Genomic DNA, 18,405 nt, shown 5'->3' with positions numbered 1-18,405 from the left:
GCTGGGGCCTCCCTCATTTCAGTGGAGTCCTTACTCCGCCTTTCCTCTCCTCTGGGAACACCTCAGATGTCAAGGTTGAGAGCATGTTTGGACCATGCCTTCTTTCCCTGTTTATTGTCCCCATTGTCTCCCTTCCTGCACATGGAACAAATTGCAGTCTCGTTATCTGCCTCAGAGCTCTCTGCTTGGTATCTCCGTTTTCTTCCAGTGCCCTGAGTGCTCCCTCATCGTGGCCAAGCATCTCACTGCAAATCACCTTATTGTTATAGCTCAACCTTCCACAAGGCGTATACTTTCAATTCATTCATATCACTTAGAGCTATTTGCAGTTATTATATATGAGTTCATGTGTTTATTTTGTGGGTAGGGGAAGTGCATTCAAGGCAGAGGATGTAGCGAGTGCCAAGGCCCCGAGGCAGGAGAGCATGTCTGGTGAACTTAAGGAGCAGCAAGAAGAGGACATGGTAGCTGGAGTGGAGAGAGGACAGCAAAGAGCCATGGGCGATGTGTTTAGGGAGGTGGGGGTGGGATTACATCACCTAGAATCTTGTCAGCCACCACTCGTCGTGCCCTGACTGCTAGTTACCATGTCTTCCTTGGCAGGAAAGACTTCTGCAGAGGTGAGCTTCTGACATAGCATGTGCAGGAATGTTCTTTCTCTCCAGTGGGTTGCTAAAGTTAGAAGCTACTGTCTGGTCGGGGGTAGCTGAATTTCTTGATTACTTATTGTCTGCAATGTTAGAGCTCCTGGAAAATGGTAGTTTTATATTGTCTGTGCCCCAGCCTGGAGTTTGAGGCCAATATTTACTTGTAATAAATTAACTTAAAAAATACATTAGTGTTGGGCTGGCCCCGTGGCCGAGTGGTTAGGTTCGCGCGCTCCGCTGCAGGCGACCCAGTGTTTCGTTGGTTCGAATCCTGGGCGCGGACATGGCACTGCTCATCAGACCACGCTGAGGCAGCGTCCCACATGCTACAACTAGAAGAACCCACAACTAGAAGAACCCACAACGAAGAATATACAGCTATGTACCGGGGGGCTTTGGGGAGAAAAAAGGAAATAATAAAATCTTAAAAAAAAAAAAAAATACATTAGTGTTTATCAGACTCCATATACACGTAATTGGGAAAGTATTTAAAACTATCTTGTTACTCTCGTAAAACTTTAATAAAGTGAACAAATAAGATTTGCAGAAATTAACATATAACTGCATTTTATTTCATTGTGTTTTTAAAAATTTATTATTTTCTTAAATCATTTGAACCGTTTTTAAGTGCACAGATCAGTGGCATTAAATACGTTTACATTGCTCTGTAACCATCACCACCATCCATCTCCAGAACTTTTTTCATCTTGCAAAACTGAAACTCTGTACCCGTTAAATAATAACTTCACGTTTTTCCATCTCCCCTTCTCCTAGCAACCACCATTCTACTTTCTGTCTCTATAGATTTGCCTGTTTTAGGTACATCATATAAGTGAAATCATATGATATTTGTCCTTTATTTCACTTAGCTGGCTGATTTTACTTAGCATAATGTTCTCAAGGTTCATCTGTGTTGTAGCATCTGTAAGAATTTTCTTCGTTTTTAAGACTGAATAATATTCCATTATATGTTATATCATTTCGTTTATCTATTCATCAATAGATGGACACTTGAGTTGCTTCCATCTTTGGATATTTTGAGTAATATTTCTGTGAATATAGTTATGCAAATGTCTCTTCAAGACCCTGATCTGAATTCTTTTGGGTCTATACCCAGAAATGAAATTGCTAGATCATATGGTAATTCTATTTTTAATTTTTTTGAGGAACTTCCATATCGTTTACCATAGTGGCTGCAACATTTTACATCACTACCCACAGTGTACGAGGGTTCCAATTTCTTTACAATTTGTCCTTGCCAACACATTTTCTGTTTTTTTGATAGTAGCCGTTCTAATGGGTATGAGGTGGTATCTCATTGTGGTTTCGATTTGCATTTCCCTAATGGTTAGTGATGTTAAGCATCTTTTCATGGGTTTAGGGGCCATCTGTATATCCTCAGAGAAACATCTATTCAAGTCTTTTGCCCATTTTTTAATCAGGTTGTTGATTTTTTTGTTGTTGAGTTTTGGAGGTTCTGTATATGTTCTGGATATTAATCCCTTATCCGATAGGTGATGTGCAAATATTTTCTCCCATTCTGTGGGTTGCCATTTTACTCTATTGATAGTACCTTTTGATGAACAAAAGTTATTAATTTTTCTGAAGTCCAATTTGTCTATTTTTTCTCTTGTTGCCTATGCCTTTGGTGTCATATCCAAGAAATCACTGTCAAATCCAGTGTCATTAAGCTTTTCCTCTGTTTTTTCTTAGAAGAGTTTAAAATTTTATTTGTTTTTTATAGGGTTGAACTTTGGAGAGAACCAAGCAAATCCTTGGGCATCAGCATTGTTGGTGGACGAGGAATGGGGAGTCGTCTAAGCAACGGTGAAGTGATGAGGGGCATTTTCATCAAACATGTTCTGGAAGATAGTCCAGCTGGCAAAGATGGAACCTTGAAACCTGGAGATAGAATCGTAGAGGTACCCTCCAGTGAGCTTTCTGTGCTAAATTCTTCACCTTTTCCATCCTCTTTCTGAGGGAATCATCATCTTTATGCTGGTTACTTGACCCTACATTAAAGTAAAATGTGTTTGTGGTTAGTGCATTTCTTTCTTATTTGTTTATTTTCATCCATAATTTTTCTCTGGTGACAGATAATCTGGTGACAGATTATGTATCTTCATGTATTGGAGGTATAACCTACAATTTTAAATAAAATTTGCCCTGAAATAAAATCATTAAGTTCTGGTTAAAAGAACAAAGCAAATTTCTTGAGGAAATAATTGAATTTTTTAAAATGCTCTATACACATACCAAATGTGTACATCATAATTAAGTTCTCCAATGTGATTTTATTTCAAGAAATACTTATTGTCATTTCATTGTAGATAAATGTTGTTGGATGAGACTTTTCCACGTGAGTCTTTTTGGTGAAATCTTTTATGCTAAGACCCTGATTACCTTTCATATAAATGCCCTCCGCCCCCAAGTCCAGGCTGGAATTTTCCTCCTTCTCAGTGCTGTGCCCATTCCTCACTGAAAGGTGTGTGTATGTGTGTGTGGGTGCATGCGTGCGTGTGTGTGCATGCACATCCGTTTGTGTACACATGAACGTGTACTTTGTTATGTGTGAGAGAGAAACGTTTGGTCAAATTGAACCTGATCCCTCAATTCAAGGCCAGGTTTAGTATTTTAAATAGATTCTTCTCTCACACGTCGCTCGCTCATTTACTCAACAGATCTTCCTGGAGCAGCTGTTGCCTCAGAGGTGCGACACCAGCCTGTGGCTCCCAGAGTAAACAGACACTGCACCTGCCTGTCAAGCAGGGCAGACGTGACAAAAATCAAGTCACCTCAGAACAGTGTGATGAATCATTTGATCAGGATAAGCGTAGTTTTAGTTAAGAGGGTAGAGGAAGGGCTGCCTGACCCGGATTTGCTGAGTTGTCAGGATTTATAGAGTAAACTAAGAGAGACAACGTCCAAATACAAACCAATCGCTTTGTTACTATAATGACCATTATAATTACTTTATACAAGCGACTGTCTCATTTTCTATGTAACTTACACATTAAAATGCCTTAATTATGTAGAAGGTTATAACGTATCCACCACGACTTTAAAATAAACATTTGGGGGATTTATTTATTGGCTGACTGGTTAGTTGGTTGTCTCTGAGAGCTGAAGAAGGAAGATTGATGCTTGAGAGAAAGCAAAGGCCTTGTCTGTTGTTTTTCCTCCAACCATTTATAAGAAGAATGATGGGCTTTTTCTCTCTTCCTGCATCCTTACCTTTCATTCGATGATATCTTAGCCCCTTTTTGAAGAACTGTTTTTAATTAGAGCACTAGTTAAAATTTCCAATTTTAAATTGTCACAAGGCAGTTTACTTTAAGAATACTTCGCTGTTAAATACCTTTGACCTATGTAGAAAAAGAAAGAAATATTTATAATTATTTCTAGAGAGGATTGATCATAGTTTGTACCAAAATGTTGTTAAATGTATTAAGAGAGTTAAGGCATCATTTTCGAATTGAAAAGAGCGGATTTTTTTGTGTTGTAAAATACTATATGCTGTTTAACAATGGTTTGTTGAGTGCTGTTCTGTACAGGGGCTTTTCTAGTAAATAAGAAAGCCTTTGGGCCTCTGCAGTCATGGGGATTCTAAAACATGTCTCTCTTAAGTCTGGGGGCTTCCTGAACATTTCTTTCTGAAAGTGTCTGTAGAGTAGATGAATAGAGCCTTGCAAAGTATTTGATTCTAGATAGAGTGTTCTTTGGACTTGAGCAAAGATATTTAATGTCCTCCTCAATTTTCCCACTAGTGGAATGTATAGTACATGTGGTTACTAACTTAATCTACAAACAGTTAGTAGTCATTTTTAATAGGCACTGAAAGAGACGTTATGTCATCTAAATATCAACCTGAGGGAGGTTTTAAATTAAACGTGTATAACTCTTTGAAAGGTGATAATGTTCTGTGCAGAGATCTAATAATTAATTTTCTTTTCCAGAATTGTGTCCACTCTGATTTTACTATTTTGTTGAATGTACCATATTGTCGTAATTGGAAATAATGAAAGTACCCTGTAGTTTTCTGGCAGGATTAGCATTTGGCCTTTCAACCTCTTTTTCCTTCCTATTCATGAAATGCATAAGCTGACCCAGACAAGCCATGGTCAATAAAAAGTTAAAAAAATAACTTCCCTTTTCAACCTGTTTATGTAAGAATTACTAACAAATACGCACAATTTCTTGGCTTCCAGCTCCTGTCATGTCTACTGCAAAGATTCTTTTGCACAACTAACCTTACCATAACCGGATTTTTCTGAACATCAGAATTTTGTTTTTAACTTCAAGATTCCCTGTACAGAGAGAAATACACAAACCATCACCCACCCGCTTCCTAAACCACTCAATAATGAATTGGAAGAAAATTTGTACGGTGACTTTCATGATGAAGATAGTGTAGCCAGGCATTTCCCTTATATTATTTCTTTAATGATGCTGATTTATTAATTTAAAGGAACAACTAAGCAGTGTAAGGAAAGCGGAAGCAGAGCCTTCATTCCAACTGATTATTATTTCAGTTGATTATTGGAGATAGAAATCAGTGTCCAAAATAAGGAACCACAAGTTTGTTGGACAGATTAGAAGTTCTGGAGCCTCATAAGTAGTCTCAGTTATTTTTGATTCTGGAACAGATTTTCTAGGAGCTTCACCCAGGATCCTCAAAACTCCAGATCCACAAATTGTTCTGTTGTTCTATAGCTTCTTGAAATTTTAAGCTGAGGCCTTCCATTGCAGGTGGATGGAATGGACCTCAGAGATGCAAGCCATGAACAAGCTGTGGAAGCCATTCGGAAAGCAGGCAACCCTGTAGTCTTTATGGTACAGAGCATTATAAACAGACCAAGGGTAAGCGAACACAAAGGGCAAGGTAGGCACGTCCAAACAGTGTTCAACTTGGAATCTAATGTATCAAGGGCCAAGTTGTCTCTAGGAGCAAAGATAACGAGTCTTGAAATCTCAGGAGACTTGTGAAAAGTTTGTTTTGCTTTTTTTTTTATTGAGTTCCTAGAAATCCCTTCTACCATGTTTTATAAACATTTGAAATCTGTTGAAAACACACAGAAGTAGGATTCATTGGTGGCCACAGGTATCTAGATGGATTATTATTAGCATTCTCTGTAGTCACAAGATACATAAGTTGTTAAGAGGAGTGTGGTGTGGTCATTCAAGTTAATAGTTTGTGACCTCTAGTGGAGTCCCTTAGAAGCAAGAGAGATTACATTTTCTTTATAAATTTATCTCTAGACAGAATTTCCAGCTTGTGCAATCCCATGATCACCTGTGAATGATCTTTAATGCGTTTGTCTATCCCACTGAACGTTAAATTTCCACATGGTGGATTTTGTTTAAGCTGTATGTTTATATCCTAGTGATTTCATAACTGCTGTTTCCCAGCCGCAATCACTATGTAGCTCTTCATCGCTCTATAGCCCCTGGTGGACAGAAATCTCACCCATTTTACCATCAGTCAAGCCAGGTAAAATGACTTTAAAAAATATTGTGGCAAGTATAAATGCATTTAGTGAATGTTGTTGATGGAGAAGATACTAAATGAGGCTTTGTGTATTTGATATACCCTAATGTTGCTGAAGATGAAAATTATGCCAAGAGTGTAAAACTCTTTTTCTATTCCTTCTTTATGCCTCAGTGAAAAAAATTCTTTTCAGGTGCAGCCATTCTGCAATATACTTGGGCCACACAGCCCTTTGAAAATTCTTCAGAAACATACACATTCACTGAAAAGTTTGCACACCATTGCAGGAGTTTTCTAGATGTACTGAACCTCACAGAGAGGTTCTACTTCTGGATTTAAGAACCCTTGTACCAATTCTCTTTGAAATACCTACTTTTAGCTTTTAGGGTTGGTTGTCTTTAATAGGAAAATGTCAGCATATGTGAGGGAATTAAAAGAACCATCTAAAACTTAAAATAGGTAATTTTATGCAAAAAATACATTTAATTTTAACATTAAGAATTTAAGATATCAGTACTCAAATAATGGAAGGAAAGTAGCAGACAGCTCTGTGGAAGAGATCAGTAAAAGTAACTTGTCAATATTCTGTGCCACAGAAGATAAAGTGACTAGATTCATCCTATTGGATCTTCCTTTTATTGTCAAGACAGGTGTAGCTCTGGTCTGGGTTCTCTGTAAGAAATGAATTTAGTAGTTCTTAATGTAAGCAGTTATCTTCACATCTGCAGTTTTTAATCCTTCGGTTGTTTATTGTTAGGTAATAATCATCTATTCAGATGAGAAAATCTGCCAAATGGTGGGTCTGCATCATACTGTATTCTTTTCAAAGGCTATTCAGTTTGTTAAATAACTACAGATCTTTCTACATTTGTTTCTATTTGTTGTGTTAAACATCGACACAGCATGGTAATGTTGGTAAATGGCTGTTTAAGTTAAGTTAAAGCTATTTTTTCCTGTAGATGGGTTTTATTCCTTTTTTTATTTTTAATTTCCAACTTTTATATCACTTAGGACAATACTATAAACTGCTGAATACGATTCTCAGTATTACTTTTAAAAACTTCAACTACAAACATTTCTTTCAATGCCAGTCCCATTTTGTAATGAGCTGGGAAGATATTTTCTCATGCACCTGGAAAATAATCCTATTTTATTATCTGAGGTATAATGATGCCTGATTTTATAGCAATTATTCCAGGATAAATCTTGCTTACAATGGCATGTTTAGTCAAGTTATACGTGACAGGGTTTAGGACATGTTACCCCAGAATATGGTACCTTTGCATATTGAATATTTTAAGCTGAAGGAATTTGAGAAAAGACAGGTACAGGAAGGACCCTGACCTCCCCCTTCTCCCGTGAAGCAGGTTATAAGACCCTTTTGTGAGAGATTCCCTCCCTATACCTGGAGAAAAGGAGCATCCTTATCTCCAAAGATGAGGCAGGCTGACAGGAATCTGAAGGAACAGGCCTTGCTAAGTTTCTCCCAGTTGATTACACTCAGCTCATGCTCTTTTGTCAGATCATGTTTTCCACGACTTTCCATTCTTCATTAAACCTAGTATACAAACACTTAGATTTAACCATTTTTTCAGGTCTTCATTTCCTTTTGAAGGCTCTGTGTCACGTAAAACTTATATTAAATCAGTACATATACTTTTCTCTAGTTAATCTGTTTTTTGTCACAGAGATCCAGCCAAGAACCTAAGAGGGAAGATATTTTTCCTCCTCCACATACGCAGTTTGCTTTGGGGAATTAGAATGAATTTTGCATTTAAAATGAGATATACCTCATTTTCAACAATTTACTTCCCTATGGAAATAATCATATCTCCAGGAATCTAAAGGAAAAAAATCACAAATGCATAAGAGTCTCTTAGTGGTAAATGTTTTGTTTGTGGATGTAATAAAGCTTCGAGGAAATCCTATATCTAGGCTGAAAAGCCAGTCAGTCTTTTTTGCTCTTAGACTGTTGGAGAGTCAGAACTTCCTGGAACTAGCCCTGATAGTTCCACCATAGGACGCTTCACGGAGTTCAGTCTGACCACACTGTCATACTAAAGGGCGGCCTCCGTTAATGTGGGCCAGAGAACGTTTTTGTCTTCTCTGTGCTGCTTTAATTAATGATGTTTCTATTTTTATCAGATCTTGGGACTATAAACAGAAGTTCATCACTGATTTTTTAATAAGAAATATTATGTTTCTATAAATATTTCCCTAATAATAGAGTGATCTATCACTTTATTTGCTGTGCTCATGCTGTACTTTTATACTCTGCTATCAGGGCCAAATTCTAATCCTCTAAGAACTGCAAATTGAAAAGACAAAAAGCAAAACAAAACAAAAAACTAGAGCTCTTTTAAAATATTCCGTATTTTACCATTATGGTTTTATATTCTACAGAACTATAAAGGAAATGTAAAACCTAAAAAAGTGTATGAGGATTAGAAATAAACTCCACCTGCCATAGCATTGAGTTATTTTGCCTAGGATATGTTTTTAATCTCTGCCTAGTCATTTCTTCCACCTTAATAAACGGTCACGTTCCCTGGCATTTGCGATCTTCTCTTTTATAAAGCAGGAGTTGACATTTTAAACTGAAAAGCAGAGAGAAAGTTGAGATGAGCAGAAATGTCATTGTGCCCATTTCTTTTCCCCGTCTTCCCTCTGTAGGAAAAACATTGCAAGAAGAGCAGATTGAAAGGGTAATGTGGCATAAGCTTTAGTACAGGCGTACTGAATGAGGATGGAGTCTTTCTAGCGTTTTCTGCCATACAGGGTGGTGTCACATGACAACCTCTCCCTACTCTTGATGCTTGCCAGGAGGACTTTTTTATAGAGAAGTAACACAAACATTTAATTGGAGCCAAAATGAATTTTAAATGTCTGCAATTTCCCCTGAAAGATATAGTCAATAAAAGAAAAAGATAGCGGGTGTGAAAAGAAGGAGAAGAATTTATTGTGCTAAGGAAATTACTTTTCTTTTTTTTTTTTAAAAACATGAAAATGCTAAATTCTATCTGGCAGTCATCCTGCCTTTAATATGTGTGTTCAACTCCAGTAGTCCCAGCTCAGGGCGTATCACAGGCAAGCCACAAAACCTATGAGAAACACGCTAAGGCAGGACTTCAAATATTATCCAAAGCCTCATAAATTCCCCAATAATATGGAAACTTTTATAGGAAATTAAAAAAAATATTTGAATCTCCATGCTCTTCACTCCACAAATAGTGGGCAGAAATAAAGAACGCCACTATAGAGTGGTTATTTCTTTAAAAGTGTGGATTTCATTTTTTTAATTAAAAAATACTACTGATCAGAAGTAATCTTAATATTTGGTCAAAGTATGAAAAGTTTCCTTATTGGAAAACAAAGGATAAAAGATAAAAGAAGGTTACCGATGAGTTAGCAAAGGTTTAATTTGCATTCTGGAACAGAAAGACTATTATTATTTTTCTTTACAGAAAAGGCGTAATTCACTTTTAAATGTAAATAAAAACATTTATGGTTTTAATTTTGAAACATTTTTAGGGATATGCATGGAACATATATGTATTAAGTGGGCGAAATCTATGTGCATCTATCTGTGATAGTGAAGACATTCAGTGAAAGTAAAGAAAGTTGGGATCAATTTGACAGACTCGGTTCCTATGTAGTTTGCAGCCTGATTTAGATGGAAGTGTAGATTCAGTTCACTAGAAGTAAACCTTTAGTTGCAGACTGCTTAAAAGATGTTGTTATTAGGATCTAGTTGCACACAGGTGTTTAAATCAGTAAGTACTTTGTTCTTAAATTGAGTTGTTTTAAAAGCATTTCTTTTGCGCTCAGCGCCTCTTATGTTTCCTTTTAGAAAGCCCCTTTGCCTTCCTTGCTGCACAACCTTTACCCTAAGTCCACCTTCAGCAGCACTAACCCATTTGCTGGTTCTCTGCCGTTCAACGCTGACAAGGTTGGATAACGCCCATTGTCTTGCCATTGCCTTTGCAAATGTTTTGTTCTTTGTTACTACTGTGCCTTTGTCCCAGTTCACTGTTTACTAAATTTGGGCAGGGAAAAAGAAAACAACTGTGTTTAGAGTGGGCATGCAAGTCGTTCATAAGCACATTTTCTTGCCAGAGCATATTCATTTTTATAGCTGAAATTAGATGGCCCTTTTGAAGAGTCAGAGGGAATCGTGAGTCCAGAGCCTTTCCTGTATTTTGGTGTGAGTTAAATTTTCTGATATTTTAATTTTTGTTAGTTGCCAAATAAATGAACTGCTTTCACACATAATTTCTTTAAAACCTTGTATTGGTTTAAATCCTTCTCAGACTTATGCAGGGTGGTCGTAAGCTCTTCTGTGAGTTAATCACTTCACAAATAATTGTGTAGGAGTCTGTTGAATATTCATAAAGTGTGTCCATGTAAATGCCTGAATCAGGAAACATGTAACTGTTTCAAAGCTTGTAAATCTATACTTGGATATTCTCATATTCTGGTGAAATCATAAATCCAGAATTGAAACAAAAACTTACAAGAATTTATATATTATAATCTGATCATGAAAAGGAAGAAAGCTGAGAACAGTTTCTTTCAGGAAGCATTTTATGAATATTCATTGGATTTTCATGTTACTGTAATATAGATAACCAAAGATGCTGTGTCTGAAGGAATATGTTTTCTGTTACTGTAGGAATTACAGAATTCAAGTAGAGTTATCTTCCGTTGTTCCCCAACTAACCCTTTTGCTCCCACACCATTTAAGGTTTGTCTTAGTGTGAAATGTTCATGAGTAAGTGGATGTGTTGCAGTGTGCTATGTGTGTAGGTTATACTTGTGTGCATACATGGCATGGAGTGATTTCAAGTGCACTTTGCATTTTTGCCAGTGAAGGCTAACTGATCTTTTTTAAAGAGTTCTATTTTCATTAGTAAATTTTAAGAAATGTCAACAACAAGCTGATTACAGTCTCAATGAGAATGAGGGTGTGTTGTGCTGAAGTAAGATCCTGAGCAGTTTTTAGACAAGCAGGTTTTGTTTGTTTTTTAAGGAAAATAGCAGCTCAGAAAAGTTATGCAGCAAGTAGGATCTATAAAATTTGCATCCATAAATTTATTAAAATTATGGGAAGTTTAAATTAGATTTTATTTCACTTTTTAAAAATGAATGGGCTTAATTCATGCTTGTTAACATTTCCTGTTGTTACAGAAAAGTAAATTTTTTATTTTAACCAGAAAAATTCTGAATTACATATTCCTCCCCACCACCTTAGTATGTTTAGTAAACCTTGATTGGATCAAATGAGATTTTTTGTTTGTTCTCTTTTATTTGTTACGTTGTTAATTTGAGAGTTTTATGGCACAGCATTTGGGAAGATCACAAGAGCTTTATTTACACTAGTAATTTTTGTCTGTTTGGCCAATGATGTGTAAAGCAAACATTTAATACAGCAGCTTCCGTAAGTCGAAAATCTCTTGCCCTTAAGTCTTTCTCAATCAACTCTCCTATGCTTTGCCAGAAAAGTAGTGTTTCATGTTTATTAGGATCATTTTGGGGTAGCTTATAATCCTGAAGCATGCTTTCTGAATCTTCAAAGAAAGATCACATTTAGTGCCATATAGTTTTAGTATTAGGTATATTTTGTGGTATTCTGATTCTTGACACCCATTAATAATTCCTAACTATTTGTTCATGCCTATTGTTTAGTGTGTTCTATAAGGTTTTTTTTTTCATCTTTTTCCAGATATACACATATAAAATGAGGTGTAGCAGAAGAATTTTTGTGTAGAAAAAAGGTAAAATAGAATAGGATAGGGAAAATGTAGGTTCAAGACATCAAGGACAGCTTCACACCAGGGCTAGAACTTTAGCTGGGTGTCTCTGACCCCTGAATTAGCTACTGTGTTACTGTGGAAATTCGAGGAGACAAGATGTATAATGGAGAGTGCATTGGATTGGATTAAGAATTAAGCAAAAAGACGTCTAGTACCACTATGTGGTTTTCAGCAAAATCTTTCACTTCTCACGGCCTCAGATTATTAATCTGCAAAATGAATAAAATGAACTCAGTGACTTAAGGGCCTTTCAGACTCTAATATTCTGTTTGGTGATCTACCACATAAGAACTTGATGATACCAAGCCCTTTTTTCAAAGTAGGACCTGTAGCCCTCAGTGACAGCAAGTATACCACACTTGGGGTTTGTGTGAAGTATTCTCCCATGTTTTCTCATTTATCTTGCGAGCTGCCTTGGCAAGGAAACAATGGTGTTGGCCCTTAAAACCAGCCCCTCGCCTCTGAGTCCGTGTGCTCTGTGCTAACAGACTGGCTCGCCCGTAGATGAACCTGCATGTGTAATGCTCATTTTCTATGGATGTGTTGAGAGAGTTGTCTGGAGAAAGGATTCAGGTAGCAATAAAAAGTTCTTTATGTATAGTCTCACTAGCAAATTTTGAACTTCGTTTGATTGTTTGACTAACTTCTTGGTGAATTTTTTTCTGGTTTCTTGGAAGACTTTTCTAGACCCCTAAAATCTTGCCTAGACCCCCTGCACATGCATGATGACTTCTGAATGAAAATGTTTTTTGCAAAAGGGGAAGTTTGTACAATTTTCTATCTTAAGTTATTTAAGCCTTCAAACTGAATAATTCATCACCTTAAAATACCAAATAACGGTTTAGTGAATTGTGCTCTGAACATGCTATTTGGTTTAGTATATTTAAACTTTACCTGAATCCTGTCTACCGTTTTATATGTATATTTTTTCCCTTTATTTATGTGTCAGGTATTTTAAAGCCAGTTTTTTGTTTTTGACATTATACTCATTTCTTTTCTGTAAGTTTTTCTTCCTTCGACTGCACATGCCCACTGCATTCTTCTTGTTCCCACAGGCACCCAGTCAGTCAGAATCAGAGCCAGAAAAGGCGCCATCAGTCCGTGTGCCTCCGCCCCCCCCTCCTTCAGCATTTGCAGAAATGAGTGGTGATCAGGCAAGGTCGTCTGCAAGCACAGTCTCAGAAGATGGGGACAAAGAGGATGAGTTTGGTTACAGCTGGAGTAAGTTGTCTTTTTGTAATAGATGTAATTATAAAAGCTATTAAATAGCTCTGGGTTCTTCAAGGCTTATGCCCTGGATGAATAAGTCTGTTTCAACTTTGATTATCCATACTGCAATGTTGTGTTGAAAAAAATACTATTTGTTTTGCTTGAATACAGCACACATTCCCGAGGCGAGAGATCATGTTCTTCCTTTCCTTTAAATGCACATTCCTGTTAAAGCCCACTTTGCCATTTGTATGAGAATTACAGAGCACAGGGCACTCTGGTGGTCTTGAACTAGTCGTCACCTCTCTGTAGGCCTCAGATTCCTCTTTGTAAAATCTGTTGTTGATAATATGTCTTAAACTTCGGTATTTTCTGTGCTAGCATGGTAAGAGAGTATAATTGTTGAGGTAAAAACTTTGGGCATTTGGCAAGTTGTTTGCCTCTGAGTTTTAGCCTGGTGGTTATTCCTCTTTCTAAAATGCAGTTCTCACCTCAGGTTGCTAACGTTAACTTAGGTAATGTCTGAGGAGTGCTGATCACAATGCCTGATGCACAAGAAGCCTTCGAAGGCAGCTGTTATTAGGGTCTTTGGAGTGTCTCTATTTTCTAAGGAAATAAGCCATTTTACAGGGAAATATTAAAAATTTAGCCAAAAGTTATGTGTCAGTGCTTTAAATAGTTTCATTTTAAAAATATAATTATTTCTTTGAGAAAGCTGTTGTGTATACTTTTAGGAAGTACAGAGTATAAAAGTTGTGCTGCTAGATTCTAGAAGGAATAAAATGGCAGTTTATGAAATTGATGCAGTTAAGAATCAAGATATAATTCATAAAATTACCTATAGAAGAACATTTTGTAAGAGATGATTTGTAAAGTTCACAGTTTTCTGGGTCTATTTTCAATGAAATTAGAGTGTATTCCTAATCTATCAAGGTGACCAGGATGTACTCTGAGGAGAACATGAAGCCAAATGTTTCAGTTAGCTATTATGTCATAAGCCACCCCAAAACTTCATGGCTTAAGAAAACAATTTACTGTTAATCTCTCAAGGTGCTGTGGTTGACTGGGCTCAGCCGGGCTGGGCCTCCCAGATGGCTCGCTCACATGACAATTAGTGTTGGCTACTGGCTGGTTGCTCCTCCTACAACCAGCTGGTTGCTACTGGCTGGTGGCTGGGCCTCCTACATGTGGCCTTGCCCTCTCAGATTAAAGAGTAAATTCTATGTCTTGAACATGTGGCATGAGAGATCTGAACGGTCTCATCTGATTAGGACGTGTGTCTGAAAGCTGGGATAGGTACATCAGTTTGTCCTGGCCTGATGGCTCCGTGCAAATAGAAAACTCATTCCCTTTATTCTGGATATCTGTACAAGCAACTGTCCAACACGATGGGACACGCAGTGTAGATGTTCCTGTGGGAGAAAAGTAAAGACAAATACTCTGGATGTCCTCTTCTCCTCTGCAATTGATAAAGTAACTTTCTGTTTTAATCACAGTCTCTTGGGAGTTTGTTAATGTGAATCACATCTATTGGGCCTGATAACCTCAGGCGAACCGATGAATCAGACACTTACTGTCTCATCCTGGATGCAAAGAAATTCCTCAGAGCGTGGGTACTCCAGGAAACCAGGCTTTATGCTCTGATGGCTAGTCTATTTAGATTTTCTTAACTGCCAAGGATTACATTTTGGTACAAATAATGCCCTTTTGAGCCTGTTCTGTATAGCTTTACATAGTACAGCATTTGGCTGTGAGTTAACTCTCAATACCTAAGATTTTTTTTTTGTTATTGTGTAGAAAATATCAGAGAGCGTTATGGAACCCTAACAGGTGATCTACACATGATTGAACTGGAAAAGGGTCGTAGTGGTTTGGGTCTAAGTCTTGCTGGGAACAAAGACCGATCCAGGATGAGTGTCTTTATAGTGGGGATTGATCCAAATGGAGCAGCTGGGAAAGATGGTCGATTGCAGATTGCAGACGAGCTTCTAGAGGTGAGTTCCTGTGGAAAACGCTGAATTTGCTCTTGCTGAATCAGTGCAACAGAATCATCAGTTTCCAGAAAATCCACCTGGACCTCATATGGTGACTGAGAAAGCTATCACTTGTCTAATAAAATAGATGCATTGCAGCATATTTGGCTCTAAACCAAATCTCTACTAAGTAGAGTCCATGTTCCCATTTACTTCCATTAAAAGCTTGTGACTGTAGCACCAGAAACAATGTTTGTCCCAAGACAGTAATAAAGATCACACTTCAAAAACATTTTTTGTGTGCTGCATTTTTATTAGGAGCTTTTGAAAGCCAAATGACCAGTCACTCCTCAGTAATGAGGCTGACCCATTGGGCATTCTGGAAGTTGAGTCCTTAATGGCAGAAGTGATGGTGGTGGAGTGCGGCAGGGTCAAGATTAAGGCCAAATAACACAAACAGTAACTCAGCCTGCCAAACAAAATAAATTTGTGGACCATACTTTATAGTGTTTAGAATTGCCTTAGCTTGTATTGTTGGTCCTTGCCTCCTGTCGCCTGGAATCCACGTCTTTATATTGCCTTAATACTCTTCCCCCTACTTCATAATGTTTCTCTGTTGGTTAGGAAGGCTTGGTCAGCAGTGGATAAATGACTAAATGACTGGCAGTTTCCATTAGGTACTGTGCTTCATAGGCACATTCTGCTGCACAAATCCTGCATCTGCCAGCGTTGCTTCTCCCAGTGGCCTAATCCCAGGGCTTGAGTTTTGAGATTAACTAGGAAATATGACAGTAGGGGACTTCCCAGGATGATCAGTGCAGGTCACAAGTGCTTCCACAGAGCCCTTGTTTGTTCAAAGCACGCTGGAAGCCCCGTGCCTTCCAGGAAGTTGACCCTCTACTTTCCAGTCAGTCTAAGTGGTGCCTCTTTATTCCATGGAGGTCAGACTACATACACGTCATTTCAGTGTTGGTTTTAAACATGCACTTTTCTGTATCCACCATCAAAGTCAGGTTCATGTTCTGGGAAGGAAAATATGTATGATATTTTACAGGAAGAAAAATGTATTTTCATTAGATAAGATGATAAAAATTTACAAAATTAAAATTCCAGGCTCAATTAATTATATTTATTTCTCATAGATCAATGGTCAAATTTTATATGGAAGAAGTCATCAGAATGCTTCATCAATCATTAAATGTGCTCCTTCTAAAGTAAAAATAATTTTTATCAGGTGAGCATTTTCTTGTTCTGGTTTACTGAATACTTTTTGTTAGCCTTTCAATTTTGAGTTCTTTTGAATGAAAATAAAACATTTATAAATGTGTGAGGGACCGGCCCGGTAGCACAACAGTTAAGTGCGCACGTTCCGCTTCAGCGGCCCAGGGTTCGCCAGTTCGAATCCCAGGTGCAGACGTGGTACCACTTGGCAAGCCATGCTATGGCAGGCATCCCACATATAAAGTAGGGGAAGAGGGACACGGATGTTAGCTCAGGGCCAGTCTTCCTCAGCAAAAAAAGGGGAGGATTGGCAGCAGATGTTAGCTCAGGGTAATCTTCCTCAAAAAGAAAAAAATAAAAATAAATGCATGAGTGTTATAGTTCCAGGTCTTTGGGCTTACAGAACTTTCTCTAATAATCCTTCTGAGTCTTCAAGTGAAAGAATAAAAATAATATGAATTATTATGCTGTGATAGGTCAATGCTTTTTCTTTTAGAAATAAAGATGCAGTGAGTCAGATGGCCGTATGTCCTGGAAATACAATAGAACCTTTGTCTTCTGCCTCAGAGAATCTACAAAACAAGGAGGTATGTAACTTGTGTGTTATTCTGGGAAGAATTGATTGATATACCACTTACTAATTCAGCTAACAATTATAGACCCCTTTCAGGGATATCAAAGATAAATAAGTCATAGCCTTGGCCCTCAAGGAGTTACAGCCTAGTACAAGAAACGCTTGTGTAGATGAGCACACCGCTTACATGAGGGCTAGAAGTAGAGTCTGCATAGGGAATAAGGAAGGTAGAAAAGGAGTTGTCTATTCTGCCTCAGGAGAGAGAGTGAGAATAAGCCTTTATAGAGGGGCTTACACATGAAGTGTGTGTTGAAAGTAGAAGACTGGGGGGCAGAAAAAAGATAAGCAGAGGGCGTGGAGTGAAGCACCGAATGGAGACTCTGGCAAATGCAGAGAATTGAAAACTGCAGAGCATTACTGAACAGTGGGAGGCAGGAAATGGGGACCTGGTGAGGCAAGGGTCACTGAGAAAGAGGTGGGGGCAGATCTCAGGAATCATGATGCAGACTTTGTCTTTGAGGCAGTGGGAAACTCAAAGAATGAAAATTATCGTTTTAAATGCTTCCCTGGAAATGGTGCTGAGAAGAAAATCGTAGGTTGCAAGGAAAATAAGTTAAAGTGAGTAAGAAAAGTATTGCGGTAGTTCAGGAGAAAGATAACAAGGGCCTGAACTAATGCACAGAAAAGAGGAAATGGTTACATCGGATGTTTAGAACCCAAACTGACCTTACTTCATCCCCACCTAAATGTACTAGGCAAGGAAAAATGAGTGGTTGAGAATCTATTTATCCAAAAGAGATTTACTGAGTATCTGCCTTAGACCAGGTAGCGTTCTTTGGGCTGGGAATAGGTTGGTGAATGACACAGACAAGATGTACAAGGCTTCCAGGTGTCTGACCTGGTGACTTGATGGATGGCTCATTTTCAACAAAATAGAAAAATAAAAAAGAGTAGCAGATATTTGTAGAAATAGAAATCATTCTATTTGAGGCAGCTTAAGAGTGGCGTACCTGTTGGAAAGCCTGGTAGACAAGCTTTTTCCGTGAATTTTGCACTAGGACATTTGGTTTAGAGTTTAGAGATGAATTCCCATAGGTGCAGACCTGTCGTTTGTTAGCCATGGGAGCTAAGGTTCTTTCCTACAGAGAACAATTAGAGAAGAAGAGGACCAAGGTCAGAATTCTGTTATGTCAACCGTAAGGAGGAAGGCTAACAAAGAGTGGTCAGAGCTGCTGAAGAAGGACCAGCGGGTGTGTTGGGCAGCAGCTGAGGAGGCTGCGTTTCAAGAAGAAACGTATATTCCACAACCTTGAATGCTGCAAAGAGGTCAAGTAAGAAGATGAATAAAGACAGTCCCTTGGACTTAGCAGTCTGGAGATCATCAGTGATTTTGAGAAAGTAAATGATGGATAAGAAATTAGGAAAGAGAGGGCAGTGGTTAGAGGGTGATAAAGAATTAAGAGAGTTTTTTGGTGGGAGT

At 38.0% G+C, this 18,405-nt stretch overlaps 1 protein-coding gene across 10 annotated transcripts in view; it reads left to right on the top strand.

The window, feature by feature from the left end:
- MPDZ (multiple PDZ domain crumbs cell polarity complex component) overlaps nucleotides 1-18,405 on the top strand; it is a 155,182-nt gene that overhangs the window by 110,729 nt on the left and 26,048 nt on the right. For 4 of the 10 annotated variants that reach the window (XM_070496083.1, XM_044756487.2, XM_070496084.1 and 1 more), the window contains 5 exons: nucleotides 2,392-2,569; nucleotides 13,004-13,169; nucleotides 14,955-15,151; nucleotides 16,273-16,364; nucleotides 16,848-16,938. In XM_070496083.1, coding sequence (XP_070352184.1) covers nucleotides 2,392-2,569; nucleotides 13,004-13,169; nucleotides 14,955-15,151; nucleotides 16,273-16,364; nucleotides 16,848-16,938 — 724 coding nt within the window. Of the gene's footprint in view, nucleotides 1-2,391; nucleotides 2,570-5,396; nucleotides 5,508-9,985; nucleotides 10,085-10,807; nucleotides 10,880-13,003; nucleotides 13,170-14,954; nucleotides 15,152-16,272; nucleotides 16,365-16,847; nucleotides 16,939-18,405 lie in introns of all 10 variants that reach the window. The other 6 variants (XM_070496081.1, XM_070496078.1, XM_070496079.1 and 3 more) reach the window with 4 other exon arrangements.

The sequence above is a fragment of the Equus asinus genome, chromosome 23 (genome assembly GCF_041296235.1).
Source record: "Equus asinus isolate D_3611 breed Donkey chromosome 23, EquAss-T2T_v2, whole genome shotgun sequence".
NCBI classification, from domain to species: Eukaryota; Metazoa; Chordata; class Mammalia; order Perissodactyla; family Equidae; genus Equus; species Equus asinus.
Note: the sequence above shows the minus strand (reverse complement) of the source record. Positions and strands in the feature narration are given on the sequence as shown.